Below are 22,774 nucleotides of genomic sequence, written 5' to 3'. Positions count from 1 at the left end.
CTAATTTAGTTTTATTTAGGTAAATATCAGTGATTTTTGTGTTTGTACCGCCTAGAGGTTTTTACAAGTCCACATACTTTTATATAAAAATTCAAAAAAAGTTTATTTATAGAGATATCAATATAAATTTTTTTTGTACATACACAAACTAAATTTAGAAAACATAAAATGTGGGAGCCCATAGTAAAAAATATTCTTATTTTTTAATTTAAAAAATCTTAAAATAATTTTTTATGCCTAAAAATCTATATACCTATTTTTGTAAAATTATTTTTTAAATGCTGTAAAACATTTTTTTTATACTTCAGACTAAATTTTTCTGTGTATACAATTTCATTCTGGACATTTTGTGTTTAATACAAGAACAATAGCAAAAAAATAGCAAACGTATTAATTTTTTACAAACAGTATGCAAAACAAGTCTGTTTTTGCTCGGATTTCCTCGGTAGTTCTTAGGTCAAATGATTTTTTGGTACGTTTTTTCCACCATCAATATTTGGTCTGGGTTCAAAGGGTTAATCAAATTCCCAGCAGCTTTGCACTTGTTGCTACTATTTTTCAATATACTGAGCATTCGATGCTAATTTTGCATTCTTAAGAGCTTTCGATATTGGTATTTTAAGATTTTTCATTTTGGTTTACCAAATCATCATTAGGACTATATATAAAATATAAAATAAAATATATATATATATATATATATATATATATATTATTTACACACTGAGTATGAGAAAGATTAGTTAAATTAAGTGGGTTGTACTGTTTCTCGATAGAAATATTTTCAAAATAAATATCTGCAAATTTTTAAAGCATCTAATCAGAGAAAGTAATGTAACTATAGAACACTAAGTCTTGAGATTTGAAGATGTGAAATCACAGGCAGTGTGGAAAAAAGACAATCTGCTTTTATGTTTTACTGTTATGAAAATAAAACTATATATACAGAACTTATATAACGTTAGCTTTATTTGATTTAATTTACAGATTTTAATTACATTAAAAGTTATATCTAGCAATATACTAAGTTGTATCTTAGAATATAATTATATACAAGAATAAAAATATTTTACAAATCCAAAGGAAGGCACAAAAGGGTATTACAAAATTAAATTATGAAATATATATATAATGTTTTGAAAACTTCATAAGTAACAGTATTAATATGAGAAAAATGTCAGAATAGAGTAAACGTTATTAACAAAGATGAGTAAAACAGTGTTTTATTAAGCATTCTTGTCCTTTCAAAAAGATAGTGAGAAGGTAATGTTGATCGGACGAGTCAAAGCTAAATTCTGATTTTCAATTACTGGTTACAAACTGAGTAGAGAAGCTCAACAGTAATGTGTATGCTGACATTTTGAAGCTCCTAAGATCAATTTTTGAGTGATATTCAACGGACACGTTTTGGTTGGTCACCTTATAAATTATGTAAACAAACAGAAAGTATAAAAATACAATAAAATAAGATGTATTGTATTCCAGAATTTCATTCTCTTAAAAACTAAGTATAACGTTTTTATAACTAAAACTCACAAATTATTAATAAACACATTTTAGCAATATATTTTTAACTAAAGTATGGTAATAATTAAGTTTCTATTAGTTTTAATAATAATAATTTTAACTTACTTCATAAAATAAAACAAACACTTTAGTTCTTTTTAACCATTAGAAAAAAATAGATGCAGAATATTCAAACTTCATAAATCCCAAAGTAATGTAGGTGTTGTGAAAGAAAAAAAAAACAATTAATCTGTTGTCTTTGTGAAATTAACTATAAGAACTTGAAAATATACAATATTTTACATTGAAGATAAATTAAGATAAATGAAGAAATTATATGGAAGTTTAGGATGAATCATCATCTTCTTCATTCTTCACCAGCTGGTCTGATATGGTCGGGATAGTGAAAAGGTGAGCTTTGCCAGAACTGTTCCCACCCACCAACACCGGGAGGGAGGGGTGGAGGCTGATCACAGGGCAGATGGTGGTCAGCTCTTGACCTTTCAGTTCCCGCATCAGCTGTCCTGTCGCACTATACAGTTGAATCTGTGGACAACCAACCATGTATCAAACAAATAAAGAAAGACAAATGTATGAAATATAGTGTTCTAGAAAATTCAGTATTTTGAACATGTACAACTTAAATAATGTAGCAGATAAATTTATACATCAATCAGTTAAGGTACAACTAAACAACACTAATTATTAAAACTGAACTACAGAATACAGGTTACAATAGGTCTGCATTCGCAGACTAACCAGAGACCAATAGCAAATGGCAATCGTCACGGCAGAAACAAGGTGGCGGCAAAAAAAGGAAGGGAACAGGAGTGGGCCTTTTTTATTATTAGTTCATGCTAGATGAATTTCTTTAAACCATACTGTGACCCTGCAAATTACAAATATCTGGGTTTATTACAAATATCTAATCTGTTTAATACTTTTGATTTTCTTTTAGTTCATTTTTCAGAATTCGCAACCAAAGTGGCCTAATCTCGACTGATTGATTGGTCTGCCAATTTAATGTATGTAGCCTCGATTATTTCCTTTAAAGAGATTAGGTTCCCGGTGTATTATGTTGGCTTCATCCCAATTCATATGACGGTCTTCAGACCAACAATGGTGTGCAATTTTTTTACTTTTTCTTTAGACCCTTTCTTGTGTTTATTGTGTTCTTTTATCCTTACGTTTAATGGTCTTTTTGGCTCGCCTATGTATTCGCTATTGCAACTACATTTGATATTGTAAACACAGTTTTTAGAATCCTGTGTACCATTTTTTTGTTTTGTTTTTATGACACTTTGCCTAAGAGTAGTGTGTGTTTTAAACGTGGTTCTAATGTACATTCTACCTACTCTTCTAATTTTCTCTGATAATCCCAGAACATAAGGGATTGCCATAAACGCAAATTTATCACAATTCTGTTTGACTCAGTAATGATTTTTCTGGTTTGTTTATACTTATTTATTACTAATTAAGGGTATCCATTGTGTCTAAGATCCAATTCGACATTCTTAAATTCCTCTTTTAATCTATCTTTATATGAGCATAAGCTCTTTGCTCTATCAAATAATGAGTAGATCACTCCTTCTTTGACAGATTTTGATGGTTTGATTGATAATTTAAATATTTTTCTGTGTGTGTTTTCTTTCAAAACAACACTAGTCTTAAGGACATCCCTATCTCTTAATACACACACATCCAAAAAAGGACGCTTGTTTTAGACTTCTACTTCCCACTTCCATTGTAAGGCGGATGGAAGGAGAAATTACTACTACTAATGTGATTCAAAAACTCATTCAGTTCAGTGTCTCCATGAGGAAAAATAACAAAGGTATCATCCACATACCTCTACCAAATCTTCGGTTTGAACTGAGCTGAAGCCAACCGCCAGTCATCTAACTATATATAGGATCTTAATGTGGTGACTTTCAGTCTCTTTATCTAGTTGCCTGACAACGGATGTAAATATAATTTATATGTTTAAAGACCGGTTGTAAATGTATCATGCTACATAAGTTCTCTTTAACTTGTGCAGGAGTAAGGCCCTCTTTACACAGTACTCAATCGTGAATATTGCGAGACAGCACTATTTACTCCAATATCACAAAAAGACTGATAATACTACAGAGAATAGGGCAAGTGATAAGAAGTGTACAAGCATGGGCGTATCCAGTGGAACCGGTACCAGCCAGCTCGAAGCAGAAGTAGGGTAAAACGAAAATGTGCAGACCTTACCTCATACTTATTATAATGACTGAAGATCCAATGGAAATATTAGAATATAAGCTATTGTAAACCACATTATTCGACACGATTGGTGTTAATCCCCAAAAACATCATCAGCTATTAAACTTAAATTTTCATTTTTAATGCCATCATCAGCAGCACACTTTATCATTTAACACTTAATTAGATCATGCTCTAACTCTAGAGCATTTATTTTTGAAATCCTGTTTAAATCAAGACAATAAAAATATTTCCACCTCTAAACTTGTTACTTTTCTATAAAAGAAAAATAAAAAATTCAGTGACATAATAACTATTTTTAGACTCCAGAGGTATATTTTAAATTTTTTTATTTATACCGGAGTTAGCAAAATTCTTTAAGAATTCCCGGTTTTCCCTGGTAGACAACTTTGAATGTCTACTGAAAAACAATTGTCTCAGTTTTTTGTATTATTTTATGCATTTGTATAACAAATACTCACCAGATTAGGCTTCTGCATGCTTCCAATAAATAACAGATCAGAGCTTCGAGGATGCCACACAGCCTTGAACACTGACAACCAACGACCAGTATGGTTGTTGTGCATCACCTTGTGAGTTTCTGTAATAAAACAATGTTTACAATCTGATCAAACGAGCTACGATGTATGATAATGTAAAAACAACAAATAAATAAAAGAGAAAATTTGGTTAGTAATAAACCAAACCACTGATTGTTTTATGATTTTGCTTTTTCTTCAGTTAATTAAAATTTTTCTTCAATATATTCACCCTAAAATGGATTTCCACCTCAAGCAGAAACTACCGAATATGGCCGAATATTATTGAGCCACCAATTATGTTTGTGAACAGATAGCTACACTTAATTTCAACTTTGACTCATCTTATTGATGTAATCTAATGACCAAATTGCCCATTTTGCATTAAAGTTTTCACTTTTTCAAGATAATTAAACATTTTCATTCATACATTTTTGAAAAGCTTTTCCAAATGTGACATGCTCTACTCTTTTAAACAGTTAAAATCTAAATTAAAAATATGTTAAGTCTATTCTTTATGTTGGAGATGAACAGATATAAGTTTATTTACACTCCTACCATCCACTATTGTGTTAATTGTAAATTGATTAAAAGCAGTATAGGGGTTAAAAATCTATGATAAGATTTTCTAATATAATAATAATAATAATAATATTATGATAATAATGTTATAATCTGCAAACCATGTTTTTTAGTTGTTAGTAGGTGAAAGGAACTTGTATTTTATTTAGGCCAAGCAAATATTTTATTTTTACTTGATGTGGTAACGCCATTATCAACTCTCAGGTTTTGGACAGTATTGTTGACGGCCTGATAGTATGGCCGATGGGAACAAGAATGTATATGCTTTGAAATATGTACGGTCAGCTTGATGTCATGGCTGGTCATATTGCCTGCACCTCCTCTATACTTGTAGTAGTGGAAGAGAGCAAGATGGGGTGAAGGGTGGACAGAGCATAGCAGCTATTATGATACTGGCTGTCATGCTGAGTGGCAGGAAACTCGCTTGTATGGTACTCAAAGACTTGACTTCTAAGTTTAACTTGCAAGGAGTGTTACATAATTTGGGGCATCAGGGCAATGTTGTACGTGATTCAATTTAAATTAATAAAGAGAAAATGTACTATATAAGCTAAATTAAGAATTCTTATGGAGTAGAATTTAATAAACATCTTTTTGGTAATTGTCTTCTGAAGTGGATTGTTGAGAGATTGTACGAAGGTTGAGGCTGTGCTGTGGCCGCACTATTATTATTTTACTTGAAAATGATTTAAAACAAAGATTTTGTTTAAACAGACATACTCTGATAGTTGTACAGTGAAACCTTGATATATCGAACCTCAAAATATCAAATTCCTTGATAAAAGTTGTCATTTTCTTGTTTACTTTCATACTAATTTTACCTCTATATATCAAAGGTTTAAGGTAAATAACTTCAATATATAAAATTGTTGCCTTTAATTTTTCCTACTGTCAACCTCTATAAACGAACAGAAGTACAGTACCGTACTTTTCATGTCAAGACTTGAAACCCCTTACCACTGACACTTCTTTTTTTTCTTTTGTAACCAGTGGTAAATCACCACTTCACCCTCAGTTTGATTTGAACATTACCGTGATTCGAATCTCAGTGAACTGTGCGCATTAGTTTTTGATAAAATTGCGACGGCAAACATATTGGATTTATATAACTGTTTGAATTATTATTTCATGTTCCCATTTATACTGCAATACTGTAGGTTTTGTTAAAATTAATGAATTTAAATGTATACACTTTACTTGTTATAATTTCTTACTACAAATTTCCAGATAAAGTATTATTAATCAAGCCTACATTATTACTGTTGTTGTGGAATTCTTTATATAGAAGTCTGCTGATTTAACCTTGATATAGTGACTAACAGAACAACAATTGTAAACCTCTATATATCAAAGTTTGCCTCAAACAGCCTTAATATACCGAAACTCATTATATTGGAATTCTCGATATATCGAAGTATATATTTCCCCTTGAGGTTCGATACATTGAGATTCCACTGTATTCATTAAAAAACAGTGTAATCCACAGATACTTGATCGAACAACGACATACTCTGTTCCTTGCATTATCACTTATTGTTTCTTTGTTCCAATTTAGCAATCAGAAATTTCAAACAAACAGTGCTGTGACTGTACTAGTATTAGATTACTTGAAAACAGTGTAATACACTGATATTGATTGAACAGAGACATACTCTGTTCCTTGCATTATCACTTATTGTTTCTTTGTTCCAATTTAGCAATCAGACATTTCAAACAAACAGTGCTGTGACTGTACTAGTATTAGATTAGTTGAAAACAGTGTAATACACTGATATTGATTGAACAGAGACATACTCTGTTCCTTGCATTATCACTTATTGTTTCTTTGTTCCAATTTAGCAATCAGACATTTCAAACAAACAGTGCTGTGACTGTACTAGTATTAGATTAGTTGAAAACAGTGTAATACTCTGATATTGATTGAACAGAGACATACTCTGTTCCTTGCATTATCACTTATTGTTTCTTTGTTCCAATTTAGTAATCAGACATTTCAGACAAACAATGCTGTGACTGTACTAGTATTAGATTACTTGAAAACAGTGTAATACACTGATTTTGATTGAACAGAGACATACTCTGTTCCTTGCATTATCACTTATTGTTTCTTTGTTCCAATTTAGCAATCAGACATTTCAAACAAACAGTGCTGTGACTGTACTAGTATTAGATTACTTGAAAACAGTGTAATACACTGATATTGATTGAACAGAGACACACTCTGTTCCTTGCATTATCACTTATTGTTTCTTTGTTCCAATTTAGCAATCAGACATTTCAAACAAACAGTGCTGTGACTGTACTAGTATTAGATTACTTGAAAACAGTGTAATACACTGATATTGATTGAACAGAGACATACTCTGTTCCTTGCATTATTACTTATTGTGTCTTTGTTCCAATTTAGCAATCAGACATTTGAAACAAACAGTGCTGTGACTGTACTAGTATTAGATTACTTGAAAACAGTGTAATACACTGATTTTGATTGAACAGAGACATACTCTGTTCCTTGCATTGTCATTGATTGTTTTGTTGTTCCAATTTAGCAATCAGACATTTCAAACAAACAGTGCTGTGACTGTACTAGTATTAGATTACTTGAAAACAGTGTAATACACTGATTTTGGTTGAACAGAAACATACGTTGCTCCTTGCATTGTCATTGATTGTTTTGTTGTTCCAATATAGCAACCAGACATTCCAAGGAAGCAGTGCTGTAGCCGTAAGTATTAGATTACTTGAAAATTGTGCAATACACCGAGTTTTGATTAGCTGGTGCTTAAGGTTACATGTTACAACAGTTTTTGGCTACTTAATTTAGGAATCAAAACATGCATGTAAGGCGTACACATCAAAGACAGAAATAGACTGGTAGTTGCTATGAACGGGCCAAAATGAAATCTACTTTACCTAGATATCCTGAAAATTGAGAAAAATGACTTTAAAATTGAAAGAGAATGTGACTTCACAATTCTGTCTTTCATTCACTTTATAGCTACAATGTTAGGATAATTTTTCTGACACTTATCAAAATAAAAAACTGAATACACTAATTTTAAAGCAACTGGATTTTTCTAACTTTAGATTGTCTTTCACATTCAATAACATTATGTCAATGCATTTTTTCAGCAATAGAATGGATCAACTAAACATACCTTTAGGATTTGCAAGATCAGAGGTGTCATAGAAACGTAAGTAGTCATCGTTGCAAGTGCTGACTATTTTGGAGCCATCGGGAGAGAAGAAAGCAGATGTCAGACCCTTCCCTTTAGATGGTGAGGTTAACTCTGACACAAACTGGTCTGTGTGTTTCTTGCTGTTGCGTAAATCCCAGATCTTGCATTCTCTACAACAACCACAACATTTTCAGTTATATTTGTGTATAAGAGTAAATTACATACATACTTAATGTTTCTCACAACGACAAGGAATTCAATCATTTCAAAATTTCAGCAAGAGCAGATTGGAAATTATTTTCCTGCATCCTCAAATGTGAGAAAGGTGAATTATTAAAATTTAGCAGCATTCGTCTATAGCATACAACATAATAGTAACTGTTGTAGTTAAAAGGCCAAATATACTGAGTCATGTACAATGCTATGGATTACAAGCTGGAACCTCTTAAAGAAAAAATAGTGTTTCATTTATGAAGATATGTCTAGCTTGCATTCTGGATATCAAAATAACAGGTTTTTCTTCAGGCTGCTACATTATTTAAAAAACGAAATTACAACTGCCTTGGAGATTCATTAAATTACAGTGCATCTTATCTAAGCTTTACAAGCATTTCCCGACAGTATAACGGGAGTGTATTAAAAAAACATATTTTTTTTTGTATCATTTGCATTTCTGATTTAATATCACACTGATTTCTGATATTGATGGTCAATGAAGCAGAGTCCAGTAACATGAAAGTTTGTACTATATTACATGACATGTGTTCAAGTATCTTCTAAGATTACACTTCTCTATTACCTGGAGCAGAGCTTTAATATCAGATTAAAATAAGACAATAAGAATATTTCCATGTGCAGAAATTAGCACAATTCTGATTGATGGTAAACAACCATATGAGTCCTTATCTCAATATCCAATAGGTCTTAACCCTTGATACACTATAAACGGTTTATCAGGAGCATACTGAACCTAATCTACCTATGATAGTTATTTAGCACACTAACGGTTAACATGTACTATAGCCATAGAAGCACTGTCAGTTAACCCTTATTATGCTATAAGCGAGATGACTAGGAGCATATTAAACCTTTCTAGTAATCATATTATTCTTATTTAGCACACTAAGGATTAACATCATGTACTATAGCCAAAGGAGAACTGTTAGTTAACCCTTGTTACACTATAAGCGGACTACTAGGAGAATACCTATAACCTGAACCTCTTTAGTAATTCTATTATTGTTATTTAGCACACTAAGGGTTAACATCAAAGTCAAGGAAGTACTGTCAGTTAATTATTCGCTAATTAATTTTAAAAATTTATGAAAATTCTTTATGATATGCTGCATTGTTACGTTGATTTCCGATACAGCAGCACACTTTCAACATGTGTTTTAATAGTGCACATTCACTGAAATGCAGGACCATGCTATGGAACATTAAACAGTCCCAAACAATTTGTTACTGGAACTGATTATTACTATTATTTTACTAGAACAGGGCAGATATAATAAATCTCGATAACTGTTATAAAATAGCTACACCATTCAGTACATAATGCTGACAACAGACTGAGTTGAAAATTAACCCATCTTTAAACTCAGAAACCAGTGTAATTATAGAACCTACTAGAAAACATTTCTTATAATTTTGCACTTTCCATAGTACCTAATTGCACTCTCATAGATATGGTTATTATCTCAAATATCATAGCTCCACTCTTCTATTGGCCTTTAATGTCAGATATCAATGTATTCTTGAAACATACTGGAACAAATCTCATGTAATTGTGCACAGACATTATTTTTATTAACCCTTAAAGAGTGGATAATGTGCTGTACCAACTCTTATCCTTATTTTGTTTAATTAGATCCTCACAAAGGTCAGCAGCCAATGAGAATGGGTAGAATAAGGCTGATAATGGGATTAGCTTTTTATATAATAATTATATATGAATACCACACCAGCATACCAGAAGCAACAATCATAATTTTTACATCTTATTCAGTATGTATTTGCTAAAACACTTTGAGCAGAATTCCTGTAGTTTTGTGTAAAATAAACATTTTTAACTGAGTTATAATATTGTGAAATTAGAATTTTTAAAGATTCTGTTTACTCTTTGATGTCTATTGGAATGTCAGTAGTAAAATTCACTGCTAGGATGTGTCCAATGTAATGAACAAGCTTATTGACAAAGCAGAAGTTGTTGGCTTACTTTAGAAAATGGCACTATACAATAACCCTAAAACTGGCAATGGTAAAACTTTATACTGGCAAGGTGTTTTCAGTGTCTTTGCAGGTTATATTCCAAAAATTTATAAAAAATATAGTTCTCATACTTAGTTACCCCATTAATTGAATATGGTTTTATTCACCAATAAATTATATTTCCTAATAATAATTTATTATAATCATTTAGGCACACTTCTCTTGTAAAGAGTGAACAAGTTATCTTTGTTCTAAAATTTGAAGTTTAGCCCTTTGTACGAAATGTTAAATACATTTTGTATGTTAAATTTATTACATACAAAAGATAAAAATCTGTTATTTATAAGAATCTCAAATCCAATTTATGTAGTTTTATCTAGAAAAAAAAAACAATTTAAAAATTAGTAATGGTCCACCAAATTACCAAATGTCAATTTTCTTGTAAAATTCAAAACATCAACTATTATCATCTAAAGTATTATTTATACATATACAATTTGAGGGAAAAGAATTGGTATAAAGGACTCGTGATGGTTTTATTGTATAAATTCATACTTTTTATTTAATTTTCACTGCTGAATCAGAAGTGTGAATTTTTATGGGAACAACATTAAAATCAAAGCAATATAATATTCAATACTAACTGTTTCCCGCGGCTTTGCATACTTTTCATAAGCTTTGCCCACATATGAGCACTTCTGGTTTAAGTGAATTATATTTCCAATGCAATGTAGAGTTTGTTTTGTTGCCACGATCAAGAAAATCTGACAAAAGTGTATGTTTTAAGCCATTGTACACATACATGTCCTTTACTATAAAGTGGTCTAACACTTAAGCTTTAAGTTCAAACAGAATTTTATTTTAAAAACAAACATACATCATAACAGCGCCATAGAATAGTGTTTGGCTATTTAATATACATAACTGTCTTGTATTTGCAGTTTATAATATATATATAATATATACAGGGTGTCAATTAAGTCTGGAACCTCTTTTTTAATTTTTTAAAACCACAATATAAAAAAATACCAAAGTTCACACGTGCTTACTGGTGATAGTAACGCACATATCTTGCCCAATTACCGACCAGATAATCCCTTTGGGGGGGCGGGTCCACAAGGAGTCAGACAAAATTCTTAAATAGCAGCATAGGTCAAGTTTGGTATCAAATTAAAGGTCTTACTTAGCAGAGTAACAATGCCCGCAAAACCGGACTTAAAAAGGTGGATTCATTCAGTAGTTATAGCTATTTGAATTTTTTTAAAACAATTGAACAATGTAAATTATTAAGTATTACAAGTAAACAACCAATTTTTAAGTACTGTGATCAAGTAAGTGTTCAAAATGTTCCCCTACCATATATATATATATATATATATATATATATATATTATATATTATATATTTTTATATATATAATATATATAGTGTAGTCAAGCCACGGTACCAACAATGTATCCCTTATCTTTGTATTGTAAAATACAGTGGATATACAGGGAGCGGCAAAATGATCTGACGGTTTTATAATGTAAACAACTCAAATGTTTAAAGTGGTACAAAGTGTTTTATTGCAGATTTCAGATTGGTATTTATGAACATTTTATAAAAAATAACCAAAAAAGGGCGAGTTGATCCGTTTAAGAATTGAATATATCGTCTTTCAAATGATGTCTCCGTCTTTGGCGATGTATCCTTCCAATCTTGCACTGCTGAAATTGTCAAACACTTTCCCTAACATTTCAGGAGAGAGGTTGGCTATTTCTTGGCGTATGGTTGTCCTTCAAGTTCTCCAATGTGCGGGGTTTTACGGCGTGTTTGTGTATACTCTAGATTTCATCAGTCCCCACAAGAAGAAGTCACAGGATGAAGAGATCCGGGGAGCGAGGTGGCCACGCAATGTCCCGAAACGCGAGATGACTCGGCCCCACGAAACTTGCTTCTTAAGAAGTTTATTACCACATTTGGCTGTGTGGGCAGTTGCCCCATCCTGCTGGAACCAAATTCTGTGGCGGTTGAAGCGATTTATGCGTTATTTTGGGTATCAGGAAGTTTTTTCAACATAGTCAGGTATCGTTGTGAATTGACGGTTTACAGTTTGACCGTTCTCTCAAAAAAGTATGGCCTATAACACAATTTTTCGTTACGCCACACACACACACACAGTGACCTTGGGACTGTGAAGAGGTCGCTCATGCAGTTCTTCTGGATTGTTTTCTGACCAATATTGGAAATTCTGTTTGTTAACATAACCAGTCAAATGAAATTGAGCTTCGTCACTCATAATGAGAATTTTTTCATCTGTAAGCAAATCAATCATTTGCTCTGAAAATTCAATACGTTTTGCATAATCACTGGGCTTCAACTGTTGCACGATAGCCATTTTGTACGGATGAAAGTGCAGGTCGTACCTTAATATTCTTCTTACCGAGCGGTCAGACATCTGCAGAGCTGCAGCTTGTTTCCGTGCAGGCCGCCGAGGACTGTTTTCCACAGCTCCTCTCACTCTCTCGACGTTCTCTGGCGTCCGGGCTGACCTTGGACGGCCTGTTGATTTTCGTTTTAAAGCTGAACCGGTAAGCTCTAAAGTTACCCACCCGCAGCAAAATGGCTTTGTTTCGAGTTGGCACTTTCCCTCTTGGAGCCACAATAAACAACGTCTGCGGAACTGCCGCTGAACAGCAACAACACTATCGCCACTTTTAAAAAATGCTTCCACAACGAACGCACGGTGCTCAGAGGTTCCACCGGCTCCATGGCTACTAAAAATGTCCGCACGTAGGCTCTGCTGGGGCAACGCCCCTATCCCCACCACCCCCCACCACTCACTCGCTTGACAGCACGGAAGCGAAAACCGTCAGATCATTTTGCCGCTCCCTGTATAAACATTTTTTTTATATGTTTCAATAGGTTTTTTAATTATGATAGTTTTAAATTAATAAAACATCCAGTCATGTAAACATTAGAAATCATGTAATTCAGAGCTAGCATTCAAAATGTTACAATACCAGTTACAATGAAACCTACATGAAGATATTTCAATAATTCAATAATATTTCAATTAACTGAACAGTTTCAATTTTTGTTTGATCCACAATCTTATATACTCAAAGAGCTGTGTTCTTGTAAAAATTAATGTAACATTGTGTAAAATAAACACACTCACCCTAAGCCTGAGGCTGATAAGAAATAATGTTGTTGAGTCGGATGTAAGTGGATTGTACGGATTGAGCGGGGATGGCAGTCGTACCAATTCTGGACTGCCTTTGCCCTCAGGTCTACAACCCCTACGTCCCCAGTACCTGTACATATTCACACATAAACATTGCCATGTATTTTAATGATGAAAAGATCAATTTAAAATATCTTAGCTACTTTAAAAATAGATTTTTGACAACTCAACTTCTCTACTTTTAAGGGGGTTTCTGTATTCTGTGACTATATTAATGTTAAGGGAGTTCCTATGTACTTCAGCAACAAAACCACCTTCAGGTTGATTGTAAATGAGTTTAATATTCCCAGAGAAGGAAAATCAGAGGGAAAATACTTTTTTATTGTGTTGAAATTTTAAACTAATGCTTTTAACTTATAGCAGAAGTATTATAATCTTAACTAAAAGGAGCTATAAATATTTTTTTTTACTCCAACAAATTCTAAAAAAACTCTTGAATAACAACAGCATACCAGAAGCAACAATCATAATTTGTATATCTTATTCAGTATGTATTTGCTAAAACACTTTGAGCAGAACTCCTGTAGTTTTGCGTAAAATAAACATTTTTAACTGAGTTATAATATTGTGTAATTAGAATTTTTAAAGATTCTGTTTACTCTTTGATGTCTATTGGAATGTCAGTAGTAAAATTCACTGCTAGGATGTGTCCAATGTAATGAACAAGCTTATTGACAAAGCAGAAGTTGTTGGCTTACTTTAGAAAATGGCACTATACAATAACCCTAAAACTGGCAATGGTAAAACTTTATACTGGCAAGGTGTATTCAGTGTCTTTGCAGGTTATATTTCAAAAATTTATAAAAAATATAGTTCTCATATTTACTTACCCCATTAATTGAATATGGTTTTATTCACCAATAAATTATATTTCCTAATAATAATTTATTATAATCATTTAGGCACACTTCTCTTGTGAAGTTTTTGAAGATTTAGTGAACAAGTTATCTTTGAACTAAAATTTGAAGTTTAGCCCTTCGTACGAAATGTTAAATACATTTATATATATATATATATATATATATATATATATATATATATATATATATATAAAAACAATTATAACCTAAACAAACGCTAAAAGTTCAAAACAAACATTTATTTAAATCAAAATAATAAAGAAATATGTTTTAGGTTTGTTAACAATGTCTAAAGTTAAGGTACAATGGGCCGATATGCCTGCCTGTCCTCCTTTCTTTTAAAAACCATGGAGAAAATGGTTGCCAGGTTTGTGTGGTAGGGAGTTCTTTTGGAGAGTGACCTCTACATCCTAATCAGCATACCTACACTCCAGGAAGGTCATGCGACTCGGCCCTGCATCAATTGGTATGCAGGATTGAGAAGATGCTAGCAGCAAAAGAGGTAGCCATAGGTGTCTTTCTAGACATCGAAGGAGCCTTTGACAACACAGCCACTCAGGCGATTATCAATGCGGTCTCAAGACGTGGTATTGATGGTCAAATATGTGACTGGATAAGGGCCTTGCTCACGGACAGGGTGGTTGTTACATCCCTCTTGGGAGAAAGTGTTAGTGTTGAGGACTATGAGGGGCTGTCCGCAGGGTGGTGTCCTTTCTACTCTCCTGTGGAACCTGGTTGTGGACGACCTACTAAATTCTTTGAATAGTAGCAGTGTCTTTGCACAGGGGTACACAGATGATATTGTGATTCTTGTGAGTGGCAAGTTCAACACAACAATCACGGAACTGAGCAATGCTGCTCTGAACATGGTGGGAAATTGGTGTGATGAGGTTGGCCTCAGTGGCAACCCCACAAAGGCTGCTGTGGTTGCCTTTACTAGGAGGCGACAGATGGAGGGCATTGGTCCTTTTCTATTAAGAGGCTTTTCCATTGAGCTGAAGTCCGAGGTCAAGTACAGTGGAGTCTCGCTAATCCGAACACGTGTAATCCGAACGTCGGTTAATCCGAACAGGTCCAGGAGGAATTATTTATAACGATAATGAACAGTTATAGGAAATAATTACATAAAAAATGAAAATGGGTGCACCATTTCGTACATAAACAAAGAAAACTTTAATTAAATAGACATACTGTACAGTATTTTATTAAGACAAATTGTGTACGGTACAGTACATAAATAATGAAGTTAAATACAGTATCAAATTGAAACTTATAGGTTAAGTATGAGTTAAATTACTGTATTAAGAAGTGAAATCAAACGAAAATTGGACGTACAGTACTGATATTATTATTGAGTACAATATTAATTGTTAAAAGACATAAATTCAGTTATTGTCTTCTGTCGCATTGAAGAGAGTCTATTGGATGACGCGTAGTTTCGTACAACTATTGAACGCGTGGACCCGTACAATATCCAGTACGCTCACATTGCTTAACAATAGAACTCTCAAACTAAATACGGTAAATGTGCTTAGTATTCGCAAACACTTTTATTTGTCAAGAAATACAATGCAACAGTCAGAAAACATGTTTTAATAAACAATGTTGATAATTCTATAACAAAATAGACCCATCTCAAGTTTAAAACCGTATTTTTCTGTAATTCTGGCTAATCCGAATAGGGCTCGGTCCCAATTAGGTCGGATTAACGGGACTCTACTGTACCTGGGCGTGATCTTAGATAGGGTTCTAAACTGGGGACCTCATCTAGAAAGGGTCATCGCCAGGGAGAAATGGTCTCTAATGCAATGCAGGCGTGTGATAGGTGGCTCCTGGGGACTGAAGCCGAGGCTCTTGTACTGGCTTTATATTTCCATAGTCAGACCTGCACTAATGTATGGAGCTGTTGTCTGGTGGCCAAAAACGGAGGCCAAGATGGTAGTAGCTTGTCTGGCGGGTATCCAAAGGATGGCCTGCCTTGCTATCACTGGGGCTTTTCCTAGAGCGCCAGGTGCAGCTCTAGACTTAGACTGTTGTCTCAACCTCGCCCCCTGGACATTGTCATTCGGGCTATGGCCAGGAGGAGTGCCTACTGTCTTCAGCAGATGGGACTCTGGTTGGGCTGCAGCAGTGGGCACTGTAGAATTAGCACCTTGATACAGGAGGATGCTCTGCATATGATCTCTGATCAGATGCCACAAAAGTTTTCCTTTGACAAACCCTTTAGGATTATTGTACCCTCTAGGGATGATTGGTCAGAGAGAAGGAAACCTCTTCCACCAGCGTAGCTTGAATGGTTCACAGGCAGCTCTAAAACAAAAAGCAGCACAGGCGCTGGAATTCTGGAAGTGAGACCATGTAGGGAGCTGGTGGTCCCTATAGGTTCGTATCCGACAGTTTTCAGGTGGAGGTCACAGCTATTATGGAATGTGCTCGTGAGAATATTCGTCTGCGATATAGGAGCAAGACGATTAATATTTTTACGGACAGTCAGGCACTGCTGATTGCGCTGGACTTTTGTGTGATCAAATCCAAACTAGTTTGGGATTGCTATCAAGCCGTTTCCTCCCTTGCCAGAATCAACAATGTGACCGTTTGTTGGGTTCCTGGTTATGAGGGGATCCCTGGGAACGAAAGAGCTGATGTCCTGGCCAACCGGGGCTCAGCGACAATTATGGCAGGCCCTCAACTGTTCTGCGGTGTTCCAAGGGTGCGGTGAATCCTCTAGGGTTGTCTCGAAATGGGTTCGCACGAAGCATGAGAGAAGGTGGAGGTTGCATCCGGGCTTGAGAATGAGCAGAATTGTACACGCCTTCCTCCAGGGTTGTGTCGGACCTTCTCTCATTAAATAGATCAATGTCTTCTCGGGTTATTGGTCTTATCACAGGGGATCTGAGGAAGCGTCTTCACATAGTCGGCATCCTTTAGAAGGAAATGTCCTTCAGGATGTGTAATGAGCAGGATGAAACTGCTGAGCACCTGCTCTTTGACTGCCCTTCAATAGCCAGGGACAGTATGCCATCTTTGGTATTTTGGACAGGGGTGGTGAATTTCCCCAGGAGGACCTGATAGGTTGTTTTCAGCGGTTTGTGGAACTGCTGAAATTATAAACTGGTAGGCCTCATGGTGTGTTTCCTGTGTGCGCTAAAAGTCCTTGAGGCTTAAGTGCATGGCAGTAGGCCGCCCCAAGGGGGAAAAAAAATGGTACAATGAGGCATATATGAAAGGTCTGCAAACGCTAATCAATTGTCTGTTGGAAACTGTCCCACCATTACCTACTGAATATTCCTATTCCACTTTCGTTAGGTTATAACGTTTGGTTTTTCATTTGGTGATCATTTCATGTTAACAAGTTTGATATAGTTGAAAAAGTGCTAAATCCAAGACTAACAAAGAAGCACTCTCTGCCACTGAGTGCAAAGAGGAAGAATAGCATCAGATAAGAAAAAGGTTTTTTTTTTAAGAAAATCACTAAAATGATTTATATTTTTAAATAACCATTACTTAAAATAATAACCATTATTTATTACTTTTAAACAAAAAATTCTTAAAGTAGAAAACTTATGAGTACTGCCTAATATAGTAAGCCTTAGATAATAGATATACGTCCGAATAGCAAACAGAAAAAGGAGGATAATTATCCGAAGAAAAAGACTACAATGGTGACAATAGAGTAGGCTTATATTTTTTCAATCACAAGTGACAATGTAATTCTACAGATTTCCCACAAGCTCTTACCTATGGATGACAGACTTATTTTACATTTTTAAACAGATGCTTTTCACATGCCTATCAGAATTAATATAAGCAATATAGATTGTGTACTTGGTATTAATTTCAAAAATTTAAATTTGTAGCAACACTATGTGACCTACATTTTTTCATGCAGCATAACTTAAAAAATTGTAAATAAATTCTCTTAAAAGTATTGAGTATGTGAATATATTAGATTAAACTATATAGCTACTGGGTAAACTAGGCAGAGATCTTTCGTAGCCTAGGTGCCTCTGATGTCAAAACAATGCAAAGAGTTTGTTTCAAACATTTTTCATCGCTGACATTTTCCGATTTCTTTACATGGATAGAGAATTCAAATTCGAGGAGTCAATCAAGTCTGTGACAGATCAGATTTGAAACGTTGCATTAAATTGAAAGTGAAATGGAACTAAACTCAAAATTTGCATTGAATCAATCTTTCACACCATAACTATTTCATTGAGTGTCATTTTCATTTTCTATCCATTTCATCACTCGCCACAATAACAAGAATTTCACAGATTTGAACAAAAGTTTCAGCTGGTTTCTTCTTTCTTGGACTCAAATATTGGATGACATCACAATTTAACCCTTTTACTGCCGGCCATTTTTTTTATCGTACCAGTCAAAATTGCCAAGGGGGAAAATCGCTGTTGTGCATTCATTTACAAAAAATGCCGTATCTTTTTTATTTTTCATTAGATTTGCATGAATTTTTACTTTATTTACTCGTATTTAAATGCTGTTTTTTAAATAATAAAAAGAAATTTTAATTTGAAACAAACTCGTTATTTAATTTTAAAAATTATGTAAATAAAAAATAAATAAAAAAATAAAAATTGTGTTTGGCATCTGATAATTTATTTTTAAAATTATACTAAAATTTTGAGCATGATATCATTATAAACTAGAGCAATTGCTTAGAACATATACCAAATTTGAAGGTGCTACCTTGAAACATAGCTGCACTATGAGGATTTTCCCAAAACTGGTAGGCCTCCTCTAGGCCTACCAGTGGAAGTTGAAGGTAAACTTATCTGTGCCACATCCCCCTCACTATCTAATAACTCCTCATTATCTGATGGTAAGATAAAGTCAGGATCGTCATCAGTGTCATCCACATCACTTTGATTGTCATCAATAGCCCTAACACTAATATCAGAATCGTTCTCGGCATCTGAATCTGACAAATTCTGAAGGAAATTGTCACTCAGTTCGTCTTGCACTTGTACACCACCATCGATTAGACTGTTAATTATTGTTCCCTCACTCACAGGAGAGTTAGATGTAACTCTTTTACTCATTTTATCCTTGATCAACAAAAGTAACACTTCAAAAAACTTTCGATAACATTGTAAACAACAACAATGAACGAAAATTTCAGTAATCTAACCCGATCATCTGGTTTTGACAGCTGTCTAGGTAGTTCGTCAATTCTAGTCAAAGACGACGAAAATAGAAATCCAAAGTTCTTCAAATGGCTTTTTTCATTATCCTTTCCTCCTAAACAACCAAAATACCGAATATTTCGGCATTTGAACATAACAGTAGCCAGTAACAATAAAAAAAACAGACGTCCGACATATCGGACGTTGGCGTTTTCGGCAAAAATGCCGACGTCCGATATGTCGGACGTCGGCAGTAAAAGGGTTAAGGAAGAAGCAAAGGATGTAAATATTTTAAAAATTGAAACCAAACAATAACAGCCACTTAGATGTAACACCAGTAACACAAAACTAAATAAAGACAAGGAACCACATAATGTATATGCTAAATGGTAGTTTTTAAACTACTACAACAGCAAAGCAAAATGGTGTTTAAATTTCAAAACCCTCTCATAATATATTTTTAGAGACAATATCAACTTACCGTGGGCAACCATGAGAGTATTTGAGTCTATTTGTTCATGCCAAGTTATGTGGCAGAAATTGCTCTTCTCATCTGTTTGGTAGACCTGGAAAGTAAACGTCACACTCACTACACAAGCAGATATTAGTACAATACAATCTGAATGAGAGAAGATATAAACAATGACAGTTACATTGGTATTCAATAAGTACTAAATGTAGGTAATGTCTTAGACATATTTTAGCTTGTTTGGATTATAAATTGATTTCTTTCCATAATTAAAATTTCTTCAAATAACTTTAACACAGCAAAATAAACCAATCACTCATAGAATATAGAATTAAATCACAGCAAATAAACAGTTACAAAGTTAAAAATTGTCTTTTATTGCACATTGTACTAATTTAATTTTTCCCTTTATAGATTTTTTTACTTTTTTTATAGTTAAATTTAGACTTAAATGAATTAAAAACAATTAGTTAACCCCTGAAGTCTTATGTTATTTGTGACATGCTCTACTCTAGCAGGAGATTTTTAGGCCCAAATACTCCTCACGTATAAAATAACTAAAAAAAACTATAAACCTACAATAGAGGCATTATATATGACTATGCCATAGTCCTTAAAATGATGGAATTAATAATTTAGAAACAGGAGAAGTGGAGGAGAATTAAATTGGTTAAGAAGCTATTATTTTATCCAATGATGTATCTAGTTATACACTGGATGTTTTGGAACTTAGGTAGATCGTTGTGATGGTGGTGAGGGAAAAGAGATCCTAAGAAGTTTTTTGTAAATCATAAAATAAAGTAAAATACCTTAATATTAGGAATATTTATTATAATTATCATGTTACATAGTACTACAAATAAAGTAAGCATAGTGTTGAGGAATGTTTACAGAAATTTATTAAATGAATAAAAGAATTAAATTAAACCAGTTTTTAGATGTTTCCAAGGTTTATAGTATCTGGCCCCATAGTAGTTAGCAAAGGACCCACTCAATGACACAGACTGTCAACACACTCATTGTCCTGAGACTATATAAATATTGTTTTGTCAATGACATGTTTGTTAAGAACAGTAGACTCATGCTATGCAAGGTGACAGGAGGCGACACATGGTGGGAGTGGAGACAGTCTCTTGCCGTTGTTATCTCAGAAATAAAGAATGAAATTACAATATTCGGTTTCAGCAGAAAACTACAGGGGTACATCTACATTTTCAGCCCTTACTCGTTTCCAAGCTGCACACATACATATGTGTACTGCACTTAAGGGTTGTATCACAAGAAAGGAAAAAATCCCAATTGTAAACAATGCAAAGGAGCAAAATTTTGAAAAGCTGTATTAAAACACACATAGTTTTTGGTTCATTAAAGTTTGTTATAATTCAATAATCTTATTATTCAACTTCTTTTACACTTAGTGTTTTAATAATTTTCAAATATGATATTGAGAGAATTACTATAGTCTACATACCAAATCAAAGACACTCTTGTTAAGATCTGCACGGCGCACAGTTCCATCGTGGCTCGTTGAGAACACCTTGCTAACATCAGTCTCATCCGCAGTCACACAGTTGATAGGAGCCTTGTGGGGATTGAACTGCACCACCTCCCCTTCCGTCACGTTCCATAAACCTTCAACACAGCATTCCATATTTATCAATGATTCCTGAGCAGGCTTTATTCAGGGATATATTCAGAATTACATATTATAAATTAAATTTTAAAATATACAGTATAAAAAACAAAATAATAATAATAATTTATCTTTAACCTTTATAGCACTGATAAAAATGTGGCTTGGATAAAGTTAGTGTAAAGTTGGAGATTTTTAATTGTTTGTTTTGCCAAAGTTAATTTATTTTCTTTTTCTTGGAATATAGGCCATACACCTTATCTGCTTACAGCACCATGCATCACTATAAAAAAGATGCATAGAGATCAGTATTGGTTATTGATTTATTTTCAGCATGACACACATTCAGTTTGCTCTCCGACGGTCATTAATCAATATCTTTACGCATTCACAAATATTCAAGGCATTGTATGCTGCAACAAGAGCAATTCCAATGATAGGGACATACTTGTATACCACACTTTAAGGTTTTATATGTACTCTTTTTACCAGATATACCTACTTTTAGTTTTTTTAGGATCTGCAGTGTTACTAAGTAATAAGTATACACATGGTCCATGTTTGAAAAATTAGATAATTATTTTTTAACATCAAGTGTAATAATCAAGGAAAATTTATTTGCAAGTTATAATTATTAAAAAAAAAAAAAAAAAAAAAAAAACAACTTTAGCCTACACTAATATATAAGGAATCGAAGATGTTCTATAACTAATTCTGATTAGATTGTATTTAAAACTATTATAAGCACATTCCTATGTAAAATAAAATAAAAGGGTGCTTAGATACAGATGTTCAATTCACTCTAACAAAAGTAATAATAACAATGTGAGATACTCACTCAACTCCCCTCCCGTGCTACCAGAGATGACCAACAGCTTAGACTCCAGAGGATGGACACAAATCCCCTGAATCCGAGAGCTGTTAACTTTAGCCACTGCAGTCAGCTGCATTTGGCGCATGTCCTGGATCAAACTGTGACAGAGTTGGTCTTGTTAGTTCATTATACATGAGCAATATAGCCAATGCAAAGGAGATTTTTTTGTTTTATTACTTCATTCAATTAGTTTTCAATTTTTAAACTAAATGGTACTAAAATGATGTTATCTTAAACCTAAAAGCAATATTAAACTCTATTTAACAACTAATCACACAACATTTAAAAATTGTCATGCCTAATTCGTTGTTAACAAGAG

The 22,774-nt window shown here is 33.6% G+C and overlaps 1 protein-coding gene across 1 annotated transcript in view; it reads right to left on the bottom strand.

Annotated features, from left to right (window-relative positions):
- Nucleotides 1-943: 943 nt before the first annotated feature.
- The window catches only part of LOC124372682 (WD repeat-containing protein 76-like), a 43,756-nt gene continuing 21,925 nt past the window's right edge, over nucleotides 944-22,774 (bottom strand). The window contains exons 6-12 of the mRNA XM_046831094.1: nucleotides 22,420-22,553; nucleotides 21,420-21,580; nucleotides 19,961-20,045; nucleotides 13,410-13,545; nucleotides 8,015-8,205; nucleotides 4,218-4,336; nucleotides 944-2,052 (exon numbers count right to left, since the gene is read on the bottom strand). Of these exons, the coding sequence (XP_046687050.1) occupies nucleotides 1,852-2,052; nucleotides 4,218-4,336; nucleotides 8,015-8,205; nucleotides 13,410-13,545; nucleotides 19,961-20,045; nucleotides 21,420-21,580; nucleotides 22,420-22,553 (1,027 nt within the window). The 3' untranslated portion in view covers nucleotides 944-1,851. The remainder of the gene's footprint in view (nucleotides 2,053-4,217; nucleotides 4,337-8,014; nucleotides 8,206-13,409; nucleotides 13,546-19,960; nucleotides 20,046-21,419; nucleotides 21,581-22,419; nucleotides 22,554-22,774) is intronic.

This window comes from Homalodisca vitripennis, chromosome 1 (genome assembly GCF_021130785.1).
Source record: "Homalodisca vitripennis isolate AUS2020 chromosome 1, UT_GWSS_2.1, whole genome shotgun sequence".
Classification (NCBI taxonomy): Eukaryota; Metazoa; Arthropoda; class Insecta; order Hemiptera; family Cicadellidae; genus Homalodisca; species Homalodisca vitripennis.
The sequence above is the reverse complement of the archived record's forward strand: the minus strand, read 5'-3'. Positions and strand labels throughout refer to the sequence as shown.